General features: G+C 39.1%; 1 protein-coding gene across 3 annotated transcripts in view; it reads left to right on the top strand.

Moving 5' to 3' along the window:
* Nucleotides 1–26,139, top strand: part of LOC126424921 (uncharacterized) — a 302,725-nt gene that overhangs the window by 148,510 nt on the left and 128,076 nt on the right. The window contains exons 7-8 of one of the 3 annotated variants that reach the window (XM_050087763.1): nucleotides 3,940–4,037; nucleotides 9,167–9,608. In XM_050087763.1, the coding sequence (XP_049943720.1) occupies nucleotides 3,940–4,037; nucleotides 9,167–9,236 (168 nt within the window). In that variant the 3' untranslated portion in view covers nucleotides 9,237–9,608. Of the gene's footprint in view, nucleotides 1–3,939; nucleotides 4,094–9,166; nucleotides 9,609–26,139 lie in introns of those variants that run through there. The other 2 variants (XM_050087762.1, XR_007576231.1) reach the window with 2 other exon arrangements.

Genomic DNA, 26,139 nt, shown 5'->3' with positions numbered 1-26,139 from the left:
TCCTGTTCTCCTGTGTTGGCGAGTTCGCCATGTCAACAATTTCGTTATTCTGACTATTCATCATTTTTGCCTTTTTCGCGTAATCATTTACAAAACATACAAAACTCGTCACTACGAAAATTACACACAATGACACTTTATCTCCAACAATACCATTCACACCAAATGCTTCCCTCAAACACGATTAACGAACAATTGAAATCTTCCTAACTGCACAAAATTGTCAAACCCGCATACAAGACAACAAAAATTAAATTCTGCAAAAAATACCATTAGAAGAATGACAATTACCAAATCTACACATGCAATATAGACTACAATTACTAAACTACAAATTACTACAACAATACTACTGTCTACTATTTTTACAATCAGAAGAATTCCAAGGGACGATCCGAAGCAGCGGTCGCCACGTGCATGGGGGCTTAATTATATAGAATGCAAATAATTTTAATTTTAGTAGCTGTCTGTCCGGCTACGAAGTCTCGTAAACGGTTGGCCCTGACTAGTTTTAGTACGCAATCTGACTGCATAGAATAACAACAAAGAATGAAAGAAAATTTCCGTTAACACAATTAATTAATTAAGTCCACAGCAACTATAAAACGTACGAAACCAAAGCACAAGTGTAACTGTTCTGTGTGTGGAAGTGTGATTCAACGTACACATCTGGCACGGTTCTTCTTCAATAAGACAAGAAATTTTAAATACCATTTATACTGAAGTAATTTAAAAAAAATAGAAATACTATAATTGCGTAAGGAAACCAGAATTACACTCTAATACAAGAACACCAGCCAGATGCTTTGTTGACTGAACCTGTAATGACGCATTATTTAAGACATTGAAATAATAACAAGAAAAGGGAATTTTTTTACCTTCATATATATTGACGAAAAGCACTCTGATCATTACAATATCTCCATTCGAACAACATCTGCTGTCTAGCCCATCAACAACTGCATAAAACATGCAACAAGCACTCCCTACTACAACATCTCAACACCGACTCACTATTACCACATCTCGATAAGCACTGACTACTGCCACATCTCGACGAGCACTGCCAGTGGAGGCGGCTGAATAATACTCTTTGGCGCAATCTCTGGCGCTGTGGCTCAGTTTGGATGTTGGCAGAGAAACGCTTTACTGGTAGATACTGGTACCACTGTGTCACCAAATCGCAACAGTTTCGCACCATCCAACTTGCATGAAAGATTACAAGAATCTGATAACAAATTTAGACATTCGACTGGCTGCACCACACGTGGATCCTAATATGAGCCCTCAACTGTTAAAAAACTTTTTAAGTGGTTGGGAATATGCGCGCCATCTCTACATAGCAATGCAGATGGCGTTGAAAGGATATATTACAGCGAACAGATGAACATAATGCCCACTTCAAGCTCCCTCCGGAAACCTCAGTACTTACAGCGGAGCTCACCGCAATTCTAGAGGCTCATAAATTTGCTGGTGGCCTAGCTATAGATACAATCGTTATTCTGACAGACTTACGATCACCATTACTCCTCATATAGAACCATTTCATCAATAATGCAAGAAATTAATTTATATACCAAATCACAGACTGTACTGTAGCATTACGGTGTCATAACAAGAAAATCACTATGCTGTGGATAAAGTGATACCATGGTATAAGGGGCAATGAAACTCTTGATGCTCATGGTAAGAGTGACATCCACCACAGGACAAAGGCGTATAAACATGGTTCTTATATTCAGACCTGGTGCAAGATGTGTGGCAGCAGATCGGAATTACAGAACCCCAGCACCAGCAAAGAGGAATGTATTATGCAGCTATATTACCTGATACGAATATGACCATGGTAATCCAGTGCTGTGTAACACACATCGTTTCTGGTTATCATGTCCCGCCTTCACTTTAACCATGGACAGTTGTGGCTGCGCCTCTGTCTACTACACCTGGATGAGTCACCCCTGTGTGACTGTGGCATGGAGAAGGGCGCTATGTTGGGTAATAAATTATCCTAATTAAGTGAGAGATAAGGATAACAGTGACTGGGGATAGTAGCAACCATCTTAGATTGCCTTATTGTGCTGTTAATTTTCCTTATAGGAATACCAGGTTGGTTGGTTGGTAGGTTTTGGGAAAGGAGACCAGACAGCGTGGTCATCGGTCTCATCGGATTAGGGAAGGATGGGGAAGGAAGTCGGCCGTGCCCTTTCAGAGGAACCATCCCAGCATTTGCCTGGAGTGATTTAGGGAAATCACGGAAAACCTAAATCAGGATGGCCGGACGCGGGATTGAATCGTCGTCCTCCCGAATGCGAGTCCAGTGTCTAACCACTGCGCCACCTCGCTCGGTTGGGAATACCAGGATAACAGATCACCCTAATTGGGTAATATATCAGGAATAAGAATAACTGTCACAAATAAAGCCTCTTATTTATCCTCTATCCCACAGGATAACAGTGCACCATTAATATGTAAGATAACTGAGGTGTAGTAGTGTGGAGATACTGGAACATGTGAGGCAATACTGACCCTACGGCTTATCTTAGAAACTAGATTAAGGAAAGGCAAACCTACGTTTCTAGCATTTGTAGACTTAGAGAAAGCTTTTGACAATGTTGACTGGAATACTCTCTTTCAAATTCTGAAGGTGGCAGGGGTAAAATATAGGGAGCGAAAGGCTATTTACAATTTATATAGAAACCAAATGGCAGTTATAAGAATTGAGGGGCATGAAAGGGAAGCGGTGGTTGGGAAGGGAGTGAGACAGGGTTGTAGCCTCTCCCCGATGTTATTCAATCTGTATATTGAGCAAGCAGTGAAGGAAACAAAAGAAAAATACGGCGTAGGTATTACAATCTATGGAGAAGAAATAAAAACTTTGAGGTTCGCCGATGACATTGTAATTCTGTCAGAGACAGCAAAGGACTTGGAAGAGCAGTTGAACGGAATGGACAGTGTCTTGAAGTTATAAGATGAACATCAACAAAAGCAAAACGAGGATAATGGAATGTAGTCGAATTAAGTCGGGTGATGTTGAGGGAATTAGATTAGTAAAGGAGACACTTAAAGTAGTAAAGGAGTTTTACTATTTGGGGAGCAAAATAACTGATGATGGTCGAAGTAGAGAGGATATGAAATGTAGACTGGCAATGGCAGGGAAAGCGTTTCTGAAGAAGAGAAATTTGTTAACATCGAGTATTGATTTAAGTGTCACGAAGTCATTTCTGAAAGTATTTGTATAGATTGTAGGCATGTATGGAAGTGAAACATGGACGATAAATAGTTTAGACAAGAAGAGAATAGAAGCTTTCGAAATGTGGTGCTACAGAAGAATGCTGAAGATTAGATGGGTAGACAATGTAACTAATGAGGAGCTGTTGAATAGGATTGGGGAGAAGAGAAGTTTGTGGCACAACTTGAGTAGAAGAAGGGATCGGTTGGTAGGACATGTTCTGAGGCATCAAGGGATCACAAATTTAGTATTGGAGGGCAGCGTGGAGAGTAAAAATCGTAGAGGGAGACCAAGAGATGAATACACCAAGCAGATTCAGAAGGATGCAAGTTGCAGTAGGTACTGGGAGATGAAGAAGCTTGCACAGTATATAGCATGGAGAGCTGCATCAAACCAGTCTCAGGACTGAAGACCACAACAACAACAACAGTGTGGAAGGGGAGCGTAAGAGATCAATGGGAGCGGGTTGGGGGACACAAATTGTTGAAGAGATAAGGATGACTCACGGTAAATCACTGGGCCAGAATCAGCGTAGCATCCACTTACAGTATCTGATTTTGATAAGAATCACGTTTCATCAGTTTTGTTCAAATGACTTATCAGTGTATCTCAGGTGAGCTTATTTTCATGACGAGCTACCACCAAAAATGGCATTAAATTAAGAAATCTGATCTGTACTACTAATGTCAGTTTCTTTTTATACATTTCAGGGAAGCTCTGCCAAGCTCTTACCATGGTTGATTGTAAAAGCCCTGACGGCAGTAGCAGTTATTGTAATAGCTGTTATCTCCTGGTCTGCTGTTTTTTGGTATGAACGTCCTTCCGACACCATTACTATATTTTTTATGTGCGTCATCTACTTGTGTAAGTATACTATTATACTGACTGGTGCAGAAGTCGCTCAGCTCTAGCTGTAGTTATTCAAGTTCGTGTTTAATAATTGCCTATGGTGCTGGAAACATCCAAATAATCCATTTTCACAATGCACATAAAACTAATTCAATCTCTTTATTTACACATATTTTATTTCCTAACTAGCTGAGCATTTATTCCAATCTACCATCAGTCCATCTCCTCCATCAGCCCTCTCTGTCCATATCATCCTTCACTCCCTGTCTGACCATTTCCCCCACACCCTCTTTGTTTCTACCTGACCCACCCCCTCCTGCCCATCTCCCTGTCCTACTCCACTTTCCCCATCTCTCTGTCAATCTGCCCTCCCCCCTCTGTCCATCTTCTCCTGCCCCTTATGTCCCTCTGCTCCCCCTTCTGTTCATCTAATCCTTCCCCTCTAAATCCATCAGGCCTCCCTCTTGCTTTGCCCATCTCTTCTTACCACTCCCTATATTCATCTCCTCCTCTCCCTTCCTTCTGACCACCTCCCACTCAACCCTCTCTGTCTCCTCCTCTTTCCTTTCTCTGTCCATCTCTTCCTAGCCCTCACTCTGTCCAACACCCCTTTTTTTGCCACTTTCTTTTCTCTGTCCCTGTCTCTTCTATCTATCCATCTCATCCCCTCCCTATTTTTACCCATCTTCTTCTCCCCTCTACTATCTCCATGTTACAATTTTCGCCCCAGTTGGAGGTTGGTTGTTCTTGCCCCCCTAGTATTTCTTTCCACACTGTTACCAATACGTGTACCAAATTTGATTTAAATCGACCAGGGGTTGAGGATGGGATTTTTACCGTCGCTTTTCTCGTGCACACGTACGTCAAATATATATTACATATATTTAACATATTACTAGAAGAAGGGATCGGTTGGTAGGACATGTTCTGAGGCATCAAGAGATCACCAGTTTAGTATTGGAGGGCAGCGTGGAGGGTAAAAATCGTAGAGGGAGACCAAGAGATGAATACACTAAGCAGATTCAGAAGGATATAGATTGCAGTAGGTACTGGGAGGTGAAGAAGCTTGCACAGGATGGAGTAGCATGGAGAGCTGCATCAAACCAGTCTCAGGACTGAAGACCACAACAACAACAACATATTTCACATGCGTTTGCACATATATTTAACCTGTATCATTAGCTAATTTCGCCTTGCAGTTTCATTTTGGTGCAGTTCAATGTTTATGACGTCTATTCTGAACTATGTGCTGTAAAATGTTATAATTTTGCAGGCACATGTAGTGGTATATATGGCAAATGTCTACGAAATGTGTTGTGAATAGAGTCTGCAGTAAGAAAGGAATAAATGAAAACGTTATGTTGTATCTACTAAACCGAGGCCCACGAGAAAGATAGGCTGTGATGCGTACGTCACAGCACAGCAACTATTTCAGACCAGTTTAATAATTATTCTTTAATACACGTTTAAATGCATACAAGTTCTCTATAGCAAATGAGGAAGCTAAGGCCTTTAGTGGGTACCTTTCTATTGATGACTTGATTTCCTACGGGCCCTTCAAGGAGCTGAGTGTTCGCAAAGTATGGCGGACAAGACGACTAGTTTGATGTCATAAGTTTGTTGCAGACTCGTATTTGTCATGGATCCCGTTCTGAACTTTTGCCGTACAATGATATAAATTTTCCTGTACATACAGTAGTATATGTGAATACTGTCTGTAAAATGGGTCACGAATGCAGTTAGCAGTAAAGAAGTAGTAAATTATAACGTCATGTTTCTTGCAGCAGTTTTGCTCCATGAAAATGTACTAAGCGATAAAGTGTTTTTCTTTCATCATTTTGTGGGAGTCTCCAGCAAGGGAAGATTTCGTTAAAATTGGAAATCATGTGTAAAGTTTATTGGAAGTATATTAATGCACTCATTCTAAAATACTAGATGAATAAAGTATTGGTATTTGCGCATTGATAGGTAAGTGATTTTAACCCCACAGCGTTTCGTTCCAGACTGTAAGTGGTATGTATACGAAGTTTGGTTCAAACCAATCCAGTAGTTAACGTGGAGATGTGGAACATACATGCAACACTAGGTTTGGATCCGCTCATGCTTAATGCAAATGTTTTAAATGTGTAGTCAGCCTAACTAATATTACCTTTACTACAGCTGAAATGAATATTTATGACAAAGGGTTAAAGTACAATGTAGCATCAGTTATAAACGGTAGTGCTTAAAAAACATTGTTGCTATTGTAACATACAAATAGCTCTAGACATAGCCCAGTTAGGAGTCCATGAAAAGGAAAAACAGATTTACTAACAAAGGTGATAGGATTATTGAAGATCAAATAAAATATAAGAAATAGGTGGATAATAATAAGACCCAAAATAATCTTATCATAAGTGGAATTAACGAGAAATTAACACTAGACAAATCTATTGCCCTGAAAGCAGATAAGGATGCTAGTGCAGTCATTATAAATGAGAATGATTATGTTACTAAGGTAAAACGCTTTATTACTACTAATAGTACTACGAAATAAAATAGAGGTCCTACCAATAGATTTAATGCTTTAATCAGCAAAGCTTTAAATAGTGTAATTTCATCCTTACAGAGAGGGAGGTTAATGAATGTTTGGTTGTGAACTCACGACCAACCACACTCCATGCTCAACCTCCTTAAGACCAGATATACTACACATCCTGTAGTTAATTGCATTAATAGTCCTGCATACAGAATGAGTAAGAAACCTTACGTCCTAATAAAAAAATTATTACACTTTTCAAACAGACTATGAAGTTCAAAATGCCACTGATGCAGCGTTACTCAGATTAAAGATATACCTATATCTAGAGAAGGAAAATTTATACGATTTGATGTATTAAATCTACTCGCCAGTGTTCTAATAATAGACATTATAAAAAGAACTTACTCAAAGACAAAAAATAGGAATAGCCGAAATTGAGAAAACTATATAGTTGTTACAACTTATCTTTATATTATTTTAAATTCCAAGATGAGATATATACACATGAGATGGTGCTGCAATGGCAGTTGTATTGTTAACAGACTGGCAGATATTTTTATAAGTCGTACACATTTTTTCTCTAGTCATCACCAAAAGTCTCACCTTCAGGTCGCAAAGGAGCATTATGACTCAGTACCACACAGGATCAGAGCAAGTAAATGGCATCCTCCACCAGGATTTTGACCACCTCTCGTCATGCCCTAAAATGAGAAACTTTCTATCCATTATAATTCCCACCCCCTCCCACAGTGCTATTCCACCATCCACTGAAGAACCTACACAATATCCTTTTCTTTCCCTACTCCACACCTGATCGCAGGCCTTTGCCTCATCGCTGCTATCCCTGTAATAGACCAAGATGCAAGATCTAGCCTGTGCATCTTCCCACCACCGCCTACTCTGGTCTGGTCATAAGCATCACTCATCCCAAAAAAAGGCAGGGCTACCTGTGAATGCACTCATGTGGTCTACAAGCTCAGCTGCAATCACTGTGCTGCATTCTACGTGGGCATGACAGCCAAGAAGCTGTCTGTCCACATGAATGGCAAACTGTGTTCAAGAAACAGCTGGATCACCCAGTTGCTGAGAACACTGCGCAACATAATTTCCTCACTTCAGCGACTGCTTCACAGCCTGTGCCAGCTGGTCCTCCCTGCCATCTTTTAATGCGCATGTAGAGACTCTCCCTCCTATGTTCCCATAATCCCACTGGCCTCAACTTTCGTTGGTCATTATCCTTCATCCACCTATCCCCTTCCTGTCACCATTCTGGCACTATCTCATTATCTATCCTTCTATTCCACCACTGTAACCTCTGGTCTCTTTACTTCTCTGTTTTTCCACTACCCTTCCTCCCTCTATCTAACCTCCTTTCTGCACCTGCCTGCTTTATCCCTCCCCACCACATCCTTGTATGCTCCCACAAGCAGCACTTTACTGTCCCCCACCACTACCCTGCTATCCCTCCCCCTCCCCACATCAGGCTCCTCCTTACCCTCGCCACCCAGATGTTTCTCCCATCATGCACAGATGATCGCATTCTGGCCTCAGCTCCTAGACACAATGGTCATGTGCCTCTGAGTTGTGTGAGTGTGTGTGTGGAGGGGGGGGGGGGGTTGTGTGTCATCTGCTTCTTCAGAAGACCACCTTTTAACTGACAGCTTACTTGTTTAACAGTGTTCTTGCCATGCCTTTCTGCAACTCACAATCTCCATTATATGGTGAGTAGCAGTCTTTGCTTTTATAATGTTGTCATTATTCTGTTCTGGATTTTTCGTTGTTTGATTTCAAAAGTTAACAATAGACACAGTATAAAATGCAGAGCCTCCAGAAATTTAAAACTAAGTGAAGTGAGGCCTTATTAGTCGTACCTTGTACAAATGAATTGAATTGTTGAATCATGCTATTAAACAGACTGCTGTGAATAAACCTCCATACATACTTCACACAATAACTGCAAACCTGGAATACGTGTGTAACTCTTGCTGCCGGCCGCTTCAATCTGGAACCGCGCAGTTTCGAATGCTGCCTCGGATATGGATGTGTGTCATGTCCTTAGGTTAGTTCTAAGTCTAGAAGACTGATGACCTCAGATGTTAAGTCCCATAGTCCTTAGAGAAATTTGAACCATTTTTGTAACTCTTGCTGAACTGTCAGTAGGAAGTAAACAGTAGTTACATAGAACAACTGAAGAGGCAACGGCCTCTTCCAAAGTAGCGGTTTTCTTTCTAATGCAGTTGAATAAATATAGCTATCAGAAACATGAATAACATTAAATAGTATAGCAAAACAGTACCGTTAATACAGCATATGGGTTAAATTCCTACAGTTTGTCTTTATTGTGTTAAGGTATCCCTGAAGGTGCTGGTACGTGATAGGATGTGCAGGACATATCGAACGTATGATTTGACAGTCTGCTGAACGGTATAGTGTATTTCTGGCTAAACAAAACCTTTCATTTTCTCATATCTGGCTCTTCTATTTTATTTTTCAGTAATGCCCCATTACATTTGAAATGTTTAACATCTGCCTACAGCCTCTGTGTATTTCTCACTTTTCTCTGCCAGTGCCCAACGTGTTCTTCCTGCGAGTCGTGTACAGCTACTACTGGACGCTCCGAAAGAGACAAGAATCTGACAGGCTGGTACCTGATAGAGTGAATGTATAGATGTGAAGTGAAATCGTCGCTGTTGGCAGTTTGAATCATCACTACTTCTATGGAACATTTAGCTCATGAAACTGCTCTGGACATCCGTGAATGTTGAAGGAAGAAAGGTTGTCGTTATTATTTTTTGATTTTGACAGGGAATCTTGTATCCAGGTACTACAGTTACTGCGAACAGTGTCTGCACTTTATACCTCTGACTGAACTTACTGCTTCTGTTTTCGTAAACAGAGCATTTCATAAATAATTGGAGAGACTATTAAAGTGTACAAGAATTCATTTTGCAGTGTTTCGCTTGGAACGAACTTTGTATATATAACCTTCAACTGTTGATTCTAGCAAAGCATAGTTCACTATTTGCTATTCAATGTTGTTCGATAAAAGATGCACATTTATTTTCATTATGTGCATTTCCGCCATTGAATTTCAATTTTTGTAACTCAATGATCTTCATCCCATGTTGTGTAATCTGTAGATAAAAAAATAAGACTATTTGACTGTATGATGTTGTTAACTGTAGATTAATGGTTGAATGTATTTTCATTGAAATTACTAAATGAAAATGTTCTATTCCGCTAATTTGCTAATTTTCTTCTATAATTGAGTCCCTGTCATGAAATTACTGTCATCTGTCATCTGTCAGACAGTACAACAGAAGGAACTGGCAAAAAATTACGGTGTTTGCACAAGATAAGCTATTTTATCTTCTAGTTAACAGTACTGTACCTCAATAATAAAACCAATCAAGCACCTATCAGCAATTTTAGATTATAAAACATCGGCATTTAGGATTTACAATGGCTTATACCAAGGATCCCCTATGTAAATCATGATATTCTATCAAAGAAGTAATACTTTTTTAAAAATTTCTGTGTATAGTCATCTGGTGTAAGAAGTAGATTAAAGAACGTTAAATCATTCAGTTAATTCACACATTATTTGCATGGGAAGAAATTATAAGGTTTGATCAAGGATCAAGGATCTTCTATTGCTGTTGTTCTATATATCTTGTGTGAACTTGGTTTAACTTTGAACCATGAAAAATCTTTGGTATAAATCTTTGGTAAATGGGGTACACCAACAATAAAGTCAACAGTTTTTTATGTGAAAACGAGGAGGTTGAACTAATTCTGATGTAAGAGAGTTGCCTAGTTTTGGTACACATAAAATAACACAGGCAGTTCTTCAGTAAGGCACAACGTAATCACTGTGCAAAATAAAGAATTTCGAATTATTAATATTAAAAGAAATACAAGGCTAACAATGCCCTTTATTGGCGAAAAACCCACACGTTTGACATAAGCAGAGCATCATCAGGCTATCTCGTGCGATGTGGGTCGCCACACACAACAGCACAGAGTAAGACCACCCTCACAAAACTTTAAATATATCCACAGAACAAACTGCCGGGGACATGTTTACAATTTTGTGAGAGTGGTCTTACTCCGCATTGTTATGTGTGATGACCCACTTCGCACGTCATAACCTGATGACGCTACAAGCGGGTAAAACGCGTTGTTTCTCAGCCAATAAGAGCATTCTCCAACCCACGACTGTCCTCTAATATTTATCACAACAGAACGTTGCTGTAGCACCTCGCCGCAATGGATTGGAATAAACTTTAAGATTTAAAATTATGGGTTTTAGCTCTGCTGCAGAGGTAAACTGACGATGAATGGAAACTCTTCAATTTGTACGAAATATTGTAAGTTTCCGGAATAGCTGGCTTGGTGTCAGCATCGAATATTTCAAGCGTGCCAGTTTTGCTCGCACCAGCAAATCCGACTTCGTAAATTAAACAGCAGGCACGTTCTCAATAATTACTACAATTCTCTTAGTGAGACAGCCGTGATGATGGCCGCATACTCGAATTATTATATTCAGTCTCACAGGAACTTCCACAGTAAAACCAGTCTGTAACATACCAAGAGTATTAATGGTACAAAATAAAACTACACCACAACACTGGAACAAAAATGAGTAATTATTCTCACTTAAAGAAACCTACATGTGTCTTAGCAGATTGTGGTTATCAGAAGAAAAGGTGAAGAGGGGAGCACAAAAAGACGGATATTGTTTTGCAGCGACAACATTTTCTAAACTGATTACTTCAGAATTTACGCATTATGAACTGCCTGTCTCTCATACCTGTGTCTATTCTTCATCACAAATAACACATTAGTAGTCAGACAATTATATTTGCTCTACAATAAAATACTTTTATTAAAGCAAAAAAGGGGATAAATTACAAATATGTCGTTACAGCGTACTCATCTATATGTTTATTTAAGTCTAACAAATGAATCACCAAACATTTAGGCTTTGGTGTAAATTTTTCTCTACGACACGCTAAAAATAATGTATATATCTCAGATTCACATATACATAGAAGAAGGCAAAATAATCTACACTACTCTATAGTAACTCCGAATTTGCATCATATAAGACTAACGTAGACAGGCATAGTACTCTTTTATAATCAGCCTCCGAAAATAAAAAATAAAATTTCTGGTACACTGTAGAAACGTTAAGCTAGAGATTAATGTGATTTATACCATACACTTAAATGTGCATAAGAAGTGAGTTCCGGAACAGAGGTGAGCAGTCAATTGATAGGATACAGATGGAAGCATTGTGGAAAGTTCCAAATATAATCGGGGGGCAACATATACTTACTGGTTCTGAAGGTGTGTGAGATACTAAGTGTTCTTAGAAAAACTAAAGGTACATGAATAAACATAAACCCTGTGAATGACCATGACTTTCATTTAGTGGTGTGGAGAGAAGTGTCATACGCAAATCAGACTTTGTCAGAAAAGATGAAAGTATAAAATACAAGCCGGTGGAAGGATCTCGTCTGCTGCTTCTTCAAACAGAAGGAACGATGTATGAATGCTATTTGAATTGCACAATTCACAGCATAACATTTTCAGATACTGGGATATGTAAACGGGCAGAATACGGCACTCGGTCGGCAACAAGTGTCTGGCAAGTTGTTATATCGGTTACTGCTGCTACAGTGACAAGTTATGAATATCTGAGTGAGTTTGAACGTGGTGTTATAGACGGCCCACGAGCGATGGGACACAGCACCTCAGAGGTCGCGATGAAGTGGGACTTTTCCCGTACGACCAAATTCACGAGAGTACCGTGAATATCAGGAATAAAACATAAAATCACCGACACTGCTGCGGCCGGAAACAGATCCTTCACGATCGGGACCAACGACGTGTAAAGATAATCGTTCAGCGTGACAGAAGTCCAACCCATCCGCCAATTGCTGCAGATTTCAGTGCTGGGCCATCAACACGTGTACTAGTGTGTGAACCATTCAACGAAACATCACCGATATGGGCTTTCGGAGCCAAGAGCCCACTCCTGTACGCTTAATGACTACATGCCTCGCCTGGGCCCGTCAACACCGACGTTGGAATGTTGATAACTGGAAACATGTTGCCTGGTCTGACAAGTCTAGTTTCAAATTGTGTAGTGAGGGTGGACGTGTACGGGTATGGAGACAACCTCATGATTCCATGGACCCTGCATGTCTTCACGTGACTGTTCAAGCTGGTGGAGGCCCTAGAATGGTGTGGGATGTGTGCAGTTGGAGTGATGTATGAGCCCTGATGCGCCTAGAGACGAAGCTGACAGGTGACACGGACGTAAACGTCCTGTCTGATCACTTGAATCCATTCATGTCCATTGTGCATTCCGACGAACAATTGTCCGGCAGGACAATGCGACCCCCAGAATTGCTACAGAGTGACTCCAGGAACACTCTTCTGAGATTAAACACTTCCGCTGCCGACCGAACTCCCCAGACATGAACATTATTGAGCATATCTGGGATGCCTTGCAACGTGCTGTTCAAAAGAGATCTCCATCTCACGGATTTATGGACAACCCTGAAGGATTCATGGTGTCAGTTCCCTCCAACACTACTTCAGACATTGGTCGAGTCCATACCACGTCGAGCTGCGGTACTTCTGCAAGCTCGCGGGAGCTCTGCAAGTTATTAGGCAGGTGTACTTTGGGTCTTCAGTGTATTAAGCACGTAACTCAACAAAAAAGTACTTATTACTAAATGTCTGTACTTGTCAGTTACTTGCATGTGATTGTTTCTCTGCAATGAGCCTTGAATACTTCCTACTCCGGATTTTGATCAGGTTGTTGAAATGGTGGCTGTTCTACGATTTGTGAAATTTTTGTAGCCATTTATGAGGGGCTTATTTCCGTAATGTGGTTTCACGCTGCAATGGAGTGGGCAGCTTCCTGTTGACTGTAGCTGTTTATTGGTTCGGGACTTAAGCAGCGCCCCTTTGCTTTTCGCCTGCAAGTGCTCACTCACCTACCTATCCAAGTACCTGCCCAAAGAGCCGGGATCCTGCCAGTACCTGTCTGTCTTGACTCGTGCTTCACTGTTTCAGGTGGTTGAACATTTACCTGTGAAAGCTGAGGATAGGGAGATATTCGAACTATGCACTTTTCCGTGTTTTTACTCACTGTTGACATCGTTATAATATAATGAAATGGTTTAGCACAGCTCACAAGTCGAATAATGCGATAAACCATTTTATTATACAGGGTGTTACAAAAAGGTACGGCCAAACTTTCAGGAAACATTCCTCACACACAAATACAGAAAAGATGTTATGTGGACATGTGTCCGGAAATGCTTAATTTCCATGTTAGAGCTCATTTTAGTTTCGTCAGTATGTACTGTACTTCCTAGATTCACCGCCAGTTGGCCCAATTGAACGGAGGTAATGTTGGGTAATGTTGACTTCGGTGCTTGTGTTGACACGTGACTCATTGCTCTACAGTACTAGCATCAAGCACATCAGTACGTAGCATCAACAGGTTAGTGTTCATCACGAACGTGGTTTTGCAGTCAGTGCAATGTTTACAAATGCAGAGTTGGCAGATGCCAATGATGTGTGGATTAGCACGTGGCAATAGCCGTGGCGCGGTACATTCGTATCGAGACAGATTTACAGAACGAAGGTGTCCCGACAGGAAGACGTTCGAAGCAATTGATCGGCGTCTTAGGGAGCACGGAACATTCCAGCCTATGACGCGCGACTGGGGAAGACCTAGAACGACGAGAACACCTGCAATGGACGAGGCAATTCTTCGTGCAGTTGACGATAACCCTAATGTCAGCTTCAGAGAAGTTGCTGCTGTACAAGGTAACGTTGACCACGTCACTGTACGGGAGAACCAGTTGTTTCTGTACCATGTACAGCGTGTGCAGGCACTATCAGCAGCTGATTGGCCTCCAAGGGTACACTTCTGCGAATGGTTCACCCAACAATGTGTCAATCCTCATTTCAGCGCAAATGTTCTCTTTACGGGTGAGGCTTCATACCAACGTGATCAAATGGTAAACTTTCACGATCAACATGTGTGGGCTGACGAGAATCCGCACGCAATTGTGCAATCACGTCATCAACACAGATTTTCTGTGAACGTTTGGGCAGGCATTGTTGGTGATGTCTTGATTGGGCCCCATGTTCTTCCACCTACGCTCAATGGAGCACGTTATCACGATTTCATACGGAATACTCTACCTGTGCTGCTAGGACATGTGCCTTTACAACTACGTTACAACATGTGGTTCATGCACGATGGAGCTCCTGCACATTTCAGTCGAAGTGTTCGTACGCTTCTCAGCAACAGATTCGGTGACCGATGGATTGGTAGAGGAGGACCAATTCCATGGCCTCCACGCTCTCCTGTCCTCAACCCTCTTGACTTTCATTTATGGGTGCATTTGAAAGCTCTTGTCTACGCAACCCCGGTACCAAATGTACAGACTCTTCGTGTTTGTGTTGTGGACGGCTGTGATACAATACGCCATTCTCCAGGGCTGCATCAGCGCATCAGGGATTCCATGCGACGGAGGGTGGATGCACGTATCCTCGCTAACGGAGAACATTTTGAACATTTCCTGTAACAAAGTGTTTGGCGTCACGCTGGTACGTTCTGTTGCTGTGTGTTTCCATTCCATGATTAATGTGATTTGAAGAGAAGTAATAAAATGAACTTTAACATGGAAAGTAAGCGTTTCCGGACACATGTCCTCATTACATATTTTCTTTCGTTGTGTGTGAGGAATGTTTCCTGAAAGTTTGGCCGTACCTTTTTGTAACACCCTGTATAACTTTTCAACTATAACCTGTTTACCATTTTTACCTGTAAATACAGAGTTTTTAATTGTTTTACCGTTCATTGTATATTAGATGATACATGCACAGACAGCAAAATTACATCACTGTAACCCAACACATCTGTGTTTAACTTGTTAAACATAGTAACTCTTCATTTCATTCTTTTTCTGTTCTGGTTTTATGCTTTTTATTATAACCGTTGGCTGCTTTGTGTGTGGTATTCTAATAGCGTTCTTAGTGATGTGTGTGCTGGTGCTTGAAAATGGCTGCACAGGCGAAACATCAGTGCACAAAATAAAATTTTAAATGAATGCAAGAACTGTCCGTTCGTGAACCTAATGTGATTCTGTGATGAAGAAAAGAATGCTAAGGTACAGAAAGTATGCTGTACGAAAATATTATTTCTTCTTACATAGCAACGAAATAATTAATTGAATTGCTAATTGCTGCACATGCTGTGAATCTCTGTAGAAACCTGCAGAATAACTTGTACGAGGTGCGAAAATAAAGTAATGCGACTGATGTGAAAAAAAAATGCTGCTTACCGCTTTAGTCAAGTTTGGTGTTGTCTGCTTCAAAGTAGTTCCCTTCTGATTGCACACACTTTTCCCAGCGTTTCTGCCATTTCTGGTAACATTTCTGGAACTCATCTTCTGTAATATCCTCCAAGACCCTCGTCACAGCTTTTTGGACATCTTGTGTTGTTTGAAAATGGTGTCCCTTGACCGCCATTTTGACACTTGGATATAGAAAAAAGTCGCACGGAGCGATATCTAGTGAATAAGGTGGCTGTGGTAGTACTGAAACCTGTTTTAAGGTAAGAAATTGCTGCACTGACAGAGCAGTATGGGATGGCGCATTATCGTGGTGCAGAATCCATTTATCAGCAATGTCGGCAAGGACACGAAGAACTCTTTTACGAAGTCTTTCAAAAATTTCATTGTAGCAATATTGGTTAACTGTTTGTCCAGGAGGCACCCACTCTTTATGAACAATTCCCTTGGAATCAAAGAAGCACAAAAGCATGCATTTCACTTATGACTTCGGCATGCGAGCTTTTTTGGTCTGGGTGATCCCTTTGAGCACCATTGCGAACTTGGGCGTTTTGTCTATGGATCTTTTGTAAAAACCAACTTTCATCACCAGAGATAAAACGGCTCAACAATTCTGGACTGATTTCCGTTTGCTCTGACAGATCGGCTGCCACATTTTCCCGTGATTCTCGCTGTTGTGGTGTGAGATTTTTGGGGATCATTTTTGCACAAATCTTTCTCATACCAAGATCTTCATTTATTATTACACGAACCGTTTCGCGATTGATGTTCAGTTCTTCTGCAATCATTTTCATGAAAATCTTCGATCAGATTGTACGAGTTCATGCACCTTGGCCAAGTTGACGTTTGTCCATGCATTCTTCATCGTCAACATTCGTTCTGCCTTCACTAACCATTTTATGCCAACAAAAAACTTCAGCTCTCGACATAACCTCATCTCCAAAAGCCTTCTGAAGCTTACCGTAAGCTGTCGTCGCGTTTTCACCCAATTTAACACAAAAAGAAATAGCATACCATTGTACAACATTATGCGCTTCCATTTCTATGACGAGAGAAACAAACACGTGTTAACTTATTACAGCACAATTCATGACTGGGCACCTGCATCGATGGGCCGCTTGGACTAGAAGCAGGTTATAGACCAAGGTCAAAGATATTGTGCCTACGCAAGCCTGCAGGGTTGCCACATTTTGCAAAGAAAATCAGTCTCATTACTTTATTGTCACACCTCGTGTAATAAAAATATAGCTGTCATCAATCAAAAAGTTGGTTTGAACACCACAGTCCATTGCACGGCATGGTCTTGTTTTAGGTGGTATGCCCAAACCTTCCTCTGTCATTTCAACTGATTTACTCAGCCAGCGATATGCGGATGTGCAGGCTTCTCTGGAATCTGATCCTTGGTGCAGCTTTTAGTTTTTAACATAAACGAGTGTTTGTAATAAACAGACAGAATGGCCTCCAAGTAACAGCATGAAACTGTGTGTGTAATAACTTGGCTAATCATCCTACGCAGTAAGGACAAACTAGGCGAATAGTTGTGTAGCGACGTCTGGCGTCAGTAGAAACACATGTCAGTCAATCAGCTGACCGGCCGTCGCTTGTCAGCATGGTTGGCACGCTGACCGCCAGGAGCACTATGAAACTTTGCTGCAGCGCGCGCTCCTTGAATTTCTTTATTCGCTTTGGCTTTTTTAGCATTCCCATTACTGTTCTATTTTCCTCACTTAGTTACCGAAAAACTGGTAACATTAGTTGCACTGTAAATGTTTTATAATGTTGTTCCTGCTATTATGTGAGCTTAAAATAAACTTCTCTTGTAAATAAAGTGTTGAACAGAATTATAGTCACGCGAATCTTATTCTCGCTGCGGACAAGAACACAATATCGAGATCGCAAGTACAACACACTCAACTTGCGGCAGTAGTGTCCGTATTGCTTCATAGCACTGTTCATGTTGCAGTATTACAATTTTGAACACATGTACACAGACTTGGGTCTGTCACCACTTCTCAAATAAAACTCTAATAGCGGAACAGTAGCAATAGCAAATGCCATCCTTAGACAAGAGAAATATGCAGTTTTATTAGATGTGCTAAAAGTAATTTTTAGACATAGCTCTCAAACCTGCATTATCACGAAGAGTACTTGTTTTATTAAGGTGAATTTTGGATTTCAGAAAGAAACAGCCACTTTCCTTAAGAGAAGCAGACTATTATCTTCCCTGTACTTTCTTGGTTACATAGAATTCAGATGGCTGTCTACCTTGCCCCCTTACTTTGTGTAAAAACAGCAAACGTTACTAGCTTGGAGACTATAGGAAGCTAAATAATTACTTACTGGCTATAAGGGAAAAGTTACTTGACATGTACTATAATACCAAAAATAAATCACTTAACAATCAACTAGCAAAGATTCACATGGCTTTCAGCATGAAATTAAAACCGACTGTTCTTGTGTGATGCTGTCCAAGGGCGGATTCGAGGGGAGGGGGCGGCATGGGGGGGCATGTGCCTCCCTCCCTCCCCTCTACGCCTGACAGAGAGACAGAGAGAGAGAGAGAGATAGAGAGAGAGAGAGAGAGAGAGAGAGAGAGAGAAGGCAGCGACAGCGAATCTCGGCATAATCAAAATTTTTACTTACGAGCAGTATGTAACTGTGAGTTTAAAAATTGCAGAAATCCTGGATTAACGGAACGTATGACTTGTGTTATGTCTTCTTGTTTTTCTTTTTCTTTTTTTTTTGTTAGAATTCATGATAAAAGTACAATAGAACATGACGTCGTTTATCATTTTGTGATTGCTTAGCTGATAAGCCAGCTATAGCGTTAAATCTCTTAATCTGTGAAAAATCTGTAAATTTCTAGGCCTGCGTTCTGGCTCACGCATTCAAATATTTTCGGCAAGTATTTGATCTCTCGGGGTTCTTTTGCTAGGTAATAGGATACGGTACTGCTACGAGTTACTACAACAAAGCGTCTCACTTGAAGCTGCACGTTTCAATTTTCCATTATTGTCAGGCTTCCAACAGTCAGTATATTGTTGTTCCATGTGCCTTGACCTTTCGCCAAAGTTCTGTTGTTGTCAAATAGTACTGTAGGTCCTGTTTGGCGTTTTCATTGGGAACCAGTGTATTTCAGTCATGATACAGAACTTCACTTATTGTTGAAAGGAACAGTGAGTAATCGATAGGGCACCTATATCATAAATGTAAGCAACTCCACATGTCAGTCTCTTTTTCACGGCAAAACGACTAAATCGAATTTGATGAAGTTTGTTATGGAGATAGCTTAAACCCTGAGAAAGAACTTAAGCCGCTTAAAAAAATTAAATCACTGGACAGTGGCGATAATAGGGATAGTTTTGAATCAAGGCAGGAAAACCTTTGTTGACAGTGCACTCTCTCACTATACATGGAGCTAACGATAAGAGCTACGCCAGACTGTGAAGTCCATGAGAGCGTATGCTTAGCTTTCACGGTTCATCTACGAGTGTTTCCCAGAAAGTAATGGCCCACATTTTTTTCTTCAACAGTTCTTTATTGGACATAATGAGAACTCCAGAATGAGATTTTCACTCTGCAGCGGAGTGTGCGCTGATATGAAACTTCCTGGCAGATTAAAACTGTGTGCCGGACTGAGACTCGAACTCGGGACCTTCGCCTTTCGCGGGCAAGTGCTCTATTTATTAAGTTTGGAAGATACGAGACAAGGTACTGGCAGAAGTAAAGCTGTGAGGACGGGGCGTGAGTCGTGCTTGGGTAGTTCAGTTGATAGAACACTTGCCCACGAAAGGCAAAGGTCCCGAGTTCGCGTCTCGGTAGGGCACACAGTTTTAATCTGCCAGGAAGTTTCATAAAGAGAACTACACACACGACAGAAGGTGTTTTACCTACAAATCCTATTTTCCCTCGTAATCTCCATCCCGTTCTATGGCCTTCCTCGTCTTGGATGGTCTCCCCGACCGCTGCAAATCGTGGAGCTCTGCGTTCTAATGACCTCACCCTCCGTGTCCAGCGACTAACTGTACTTCTGTCGACAGCTGATGCTCCATAGACTTTGCTTAGCTTTTGTCAATATTCCCCATGGTTTCTTTCTCTGGAGTGAGAAATTAAATGACGTCGGTTTGAAACTGTCCTGAGGCTAGGCTATCTGTCCTAAGTGACGGAAGGTTGGCGCGTTGACTCAGGAGACTTCAAATAATACATACGTAACGTTTCCCACTTGTAGCGTTGTTTTCGGCTGTGAAAAAAAATGAGGTGCGGTACTTTCTGAGCAACTCTCGTACAATAATTTTCGTCTTGTTATGGCACCAGGCGCAGCGAGTTCGACAGAGTTAAAAAACCGTGATTGTGGGTAAACCATAAAAGATAAACAATCCATCTCGTATGATGTATTGTTTGTATTGAACTGGGGACCTAGAAACGACGGAGAGGCTTCGTCCCGGCGTAACGCTCAGTAATTCACAACCCAACAACAGGCCACAGCAGTCCACCCACTCCACCGCCGTCCCACAACGAACCCAAGGCTATTGAGCTGTTCGGCCTCCAGTGGACCCCCCCCCCCTCCCTAGAAAGTCTCATAGCAGACGAGTATAACCCTAACCAACCCAAGTGTTTGCATGGTAGAGTAATTATGGTGTATGCGTATGTGGAGGCAGTGTTTGTGCAGCAATCGTCGACATAGTGTAACTTAGGCGGAATAAGGGGAAGCAGCCCGTATTCGCCGAGGCAGATGTAAAATAGCTTTGAAAACCATCCACAGGCTGGCTCGCACTAAACCACCGGGCATATTCATGCTGGGGACTAGCAAGCTTTTCCGCTTGGGAAGCAGTGCGTTAGACCGCATGGCTAACCAGGCGGCCAATCTATATTGCGGTATGGCATCAAATTATGTACCACATATTGATTAGGCAGCATGTTGGTGTCAGCAAACTTTTTATTTTATGCAGCAGAATATCGTTAAACGCCTGAACAAAATTTTATTAAAAATGCATCACAACAGTTCTGATTAGACTAAACTTCAAATTAATAAAACATCTGCCTGGAAATAGATGCATTTGTGTCGGTGCTGTGATGCGATAAACATAGAAAAGCTTGTGACACCTGACTTCCTGCGATAGAGCAGCAGAGGGTCGGCGCACATTGCGAGCTGTGCTCCTCCGGTTCTTGCTCACCATAACAATATCACTGATATATTAACGAAGCCAGGGGTAAAGGTTAATTGAATATACGAATAAATTCATACACTAATCGATGAAGAACTATCGGAAATCGTGACAGATGTCTATCTGTTATTGTAGCACTTTACAGCTGTACTTTATACACGTAAATTACCTGAAGCTGATGTATAATGATACACTCCATCCATATATAACTTTTAAGCTTTAATAATTATTGGTTGACCAGTATTTTTAATATATCTAATTTTAGCAATTTTTCTTCAGTTAGAAAATGTTGTTGTTGTTGTGGTCTTCAGTACTGAGACTGGTTTGATGCAGCTCTCCATGCTACTGTATCCTGTGCAAGCTTCTTCATCTCCCAGTACCTACTGCAGCCTACATCCTTCTGAATCTGCTTAGTGTATTCATCCCACGGTCTCCCTCTACGATTTTTACCCTCCACGCTGCCCTCCAATACTAAACTGGTGATCCCTTGATGCTTCAGAACATGTCCTACCAATCGATCCCTTCTTCTAGTCCAGTTGTGCCACAAACTTCTCTTCTCCCCAATCCTATTCAACAGCTCCTCTTTAGTTATGTGATCTACCCATCTAATCTTCAGCATTCTTCTGTAGCACCACATTTCTAAAGCTTCTATTCTCTTCTTGTCCAAACTATTTATCGTCCATGTTTCACTTCCATACATGGCTACACTCCTTACAAATACTTTCAGAAACGACTTCCTGACACTTAAACCAATACTCGATGTTAAAAAATTTCTCTTCTTCAGAAATGCTTTCCTTGCCATTGCCAGCCCACATATGATATCCTTTCTACTTCGACCATCATGAGTTATTTTGCTCCCCAAAAAGCAAAACTCCTTTACTACTTTAAGTGTCTCATTTCCTAATCTAATTCTCTCAGCATCGCCTGATTTAATTCGACTACATTCCATTATCTGGGTTTTGCTTTTGTTGATGTTCCGCTTAAATCCTCCTTTCAAGACACTAACAATTCCATTCAACTGCTCTTCCAAGTCCTTTTCTCTCTCTGACAGAATTACAATGTCATCGGCGAACCTCAAAGTGTTTATTTCTTCTCCATGGATTTTAATACCTACTGCAAATTTTTCTTTTGTTTCCTTCACTACTTGCTCAATATAGAGATTGAATAACATTGGGGAGAGGCTACAACCCTGTCTCACTCCCTTCCCAACCACTGCTTCCCTTTCATGTCCCTCGACTCTTATATCTGCCATCTGGTTTCTGTACAAATTGTAAATAGCTTTTCGCTCCCTGTATTTTACCCCTGCCACCTTCAGAATTTGAAAGAGAGTATTCCAGGCAACATTGTCAAAAGAGTTAGAAAATATCCAGTTAAATAATTAACTGTTTTATTACAATTAAAATAATTTTCATTTTCGTTTTCCCAAAATTTAGTGTTTTTATATTGTTTAATGTTGTCTTTATGAATATTTGATATAACAGCATTTTCAATTTTTCCAAATTCTTTCTCATAATATTTTCCGAGTTTTCTCTCTTCAATAATGCAATGATGTGGTCTTAATTTATATGTGCTTAGATTTTTCACTAACAACTCTAACAATGTTAGATATTCCACTGTATATATTAAACATTAATTTTATTTTAATCTAAATAAATTTGTTTCAATATAAATGGAAACTCCAGATTGCATCAAATTCAAAAAATGTAAAAATTTTGATGTGGAGATTTGAATTGATAATTTTAATTCACACATTTACACAAAGGATAAGCATTAATGTATTTGTAAAGAATGTGATAAAAGTCACCACGAAATATGTATAATAATCAACAACTTCTTTGTGCATATGTTAATATGTTTCAGCTCACTATTATAAGAAGCATTTCAATGCAGTTTTCAACTGTGATCATTCAAAAATATTGTATCAATGAAAAATGATATTCATGATGATGATGATGAATAACAAACGTGTAAAAATGTATTAAATGTCAAGAAATCAAAGGTTTTAATTGTTTTCTGTAGGAAGGAAATAAGTAAAATAATAATCAAAAAACATTTACTATTAGTTAAAAACATACAAGTAACAAGTGAAAATTCTTCTTATATTTAATTTTAATTTTTACACAAACTTAATAATAATTCTTCTACTTAAATAGAGTAAGCTGTGAGACAGTTTACACTTGCCAAACTTTGTGATCCTTGGAGAAGAAATACTTTAAGGGGATATAGTAAACTAAGAAAAATACTCTAGTTAATTTAATTGGATCACATAATATAACAATTCAATCAATCCTTACAAATGTAAATATTCTCAGTACCATGAAATCAGTGGATCTTGGAACTTTAGGTAAAAATAATGGCTTTAGAGGCTACAACAAATTAAAGAAATCTGAATTAGTTAATTCAATTACGTTACAGGAGTTTCCTTTTCAGAAAAAATTGTTCCAATAAGACTGCATCAAGACAAAAAAATTACTTAACATACATTACTATTAGAAATTTGATGATGATATTTCTGAAACAAAGTCAGCATTTAATGAAAAATTTAAGGCATGGTCTATTGAGTACAAAATTATATTTCATGGTACTAATATTAGTAAACTCTATGCCATTGATTAAAAAACAGAGTATGCAATGAAAGCACTCAATTTTGTAATAGAACTTCAAAAAAAGGAGATAAGTTAAACATAACAACTATAACTCGAAAAATGATTCATCCAGTTTGAACACGCTGTAAAGAAATAACCCATTCAACAATAAAATCAAAGATATATTATCATGTGATGAGTCTAATAATATTGCAGTTACCACATTTAATATTCAGATGTTAGCAATTCCTTTATGACAAACAGACTAAAATATATATTAGAAGAATTAATAATAACTGTAGTTTGTGTTGTTTAGAGCAATAACAGTTGTTCTAACATATCACACAAATAATGACTTGGACACTGAACAAACTACAGGTGAGATTAAATAAATTAGAGAAGGATATAAATACAAATAATAAAGAGAGATAACTGACATATTATGAAACTACTAGTAGAATACAATGATGAAGAATTTACTTTCGCAATATTAAAAATATTGAGCAATTACTAGATAGCCAAAGAAATGATCTGAGAATTTCAATTCACTTATCTATACAGCGGTCTCGAGACTGCAATAAAAATGTATCTGTATAAAAAACCATCTGTATAAAAACCATTTTTATGTAATTAACAGTATGCCATTTTTTTTTAGTGCCATGGTATTTCATTGACAAATGTAACAAGACTTATAACAACAAGAAGAAACATGTACGCAAAGTGGAAAGAAAAGTTTGTATATTGCACAAGAGGCTAGAACAGAACACTGCAGAAATACAAATTGTTACAATGACGAATGCCTAAACAATAACCAAGAAGTTTTTGGTACCAGTTATAAATGAGAAGATTGTAAGCACATGTGTTTGAGATCTATAGGACATAAATTTGAAAATGTAGAAACTGTAATCAAGTAGTAAAAATAAAAAAACATCAGTTTTATGTGCAACACAAAATGAAAAAAGGTGGTCGAAAGTATTTGATAATCATCAGAATTATACATTTGTAGCTAATCATGCTAAAGATTATGATTTTAATCATTTCTGAAGTACTGTGTGGAAAACACAATAAAACCATATCCTGTTTACTAAACTGATGTTACTGGGGTAAAGTATTTAGAAATAAAATCTATAGATAGCAGGAATTTGGTACAAGTAGCTTCACAGAAACATTTGATTTGAAAGAAATGAAGAGAGTTTACTTTTCACATTTGTTCAATACCCAAGAATACGAAAATTATACAGGATCTATTCCTAATGTCAAATATTATTGTGTTGAAACTATAAAACCAATAGATAGAGAAATATTTCTTAAATGACAGTCAAAAGTTAAAAGAATTATATATTCAATATAAAGAAACAAATTAATGAATACTGTATTTCTGATGTAGATACATTGAAAAGACTAATATAACAATTCCTAGAAACAGATAATATAGACCATTCTGTTGTTTAACAATTGCTGGAATTTGTATAACTGTATGAACATCTAAAAACTTGCCTAGTGTCAGAATAGCTGAATTGGATACAGAACAAAGAGAAAATTACAGTAAAGAGTTTATTACTTTGCTAAACAGTTTTAACAGTAATAATATTCAACACACTCCTAATGGTGGTGAAGCAAGTGTAGGAAGAGAGCATGCAGGTGGTTTTGATAAAGAAATCAATACCGTTATTTAGTATCACGATTGTTTTTGGTATGGTAGTAAAAATGTTTTAAAACTGTAAAGATTAACAACAAAAATAACGAATCAATAGATGACCTCTATCGAAAGACACTGAAAAGAATTTTAAAAAAACACGAAATTTTGAATATAATTTCGTAGAGATGTGGGAATATGAGTGGATTGATTCAGTAGAATATTAAAAATTTAAGAAATTAAAACAGTTACCTGAAGTTATTGAAACTTCGAATCCAAGAGATGCCTTTTATGGTGGTTGCACTAAAACATTAAAATTAAGAGCCAAAGCAGACAGCATTATTAGAAAAAAATTATTTAGTGTCTGTAGTCTGTACAACATTAGAATTATTATCCTGAGCGACATCAAATAAAAATATAGTCAAGGTATCATACTGAAAAACGGATCGGTTTATAAAATGTTAAGACTGGCACCTAGGGGACTGGATTATCCAGTTTTCCCAGTGCAAATAAAGATAGATAAAAATAAAAAACTTACATTTCTTTTGTGTAACAAATGTGCAGAAGAAACAGATAAATAAAAGTAATCACAATGATGATGAAACACGTTTTATTAGAACTTGGACAACTGATGAAGTAAAAAAGTTCTGGTAAAAGGATGTAAAATATAGACATTTATGAACTGTGGAGTTATAGGAATGTAACATGTTGTTTAAAATTATGTAAAAGACTTTATGAAAATATAATTAGAAATCAGTTCTTATT

The sequence above is a fragment of the Schistocerca serialis genome, chromosome 10 (genome assembly GCF_023864345.2).
Source record: "Schistocerca serialis cubense isolate TAMUIC-IGC-003099 chromosome 10, iqSchSeri2.2, whole genome shotgun sequence".
NCBI lineage: Eukaryota > Metazoa > Arthropoda > Insecta > Orthoptera > Acrididae > Schistocerca > Schistocerca serialis.
The sequence above is the reverse complement of the archived record's forward strand: the minus strand, read 5'-3'. Positions and strand labels throughout refer to the sequence as shown.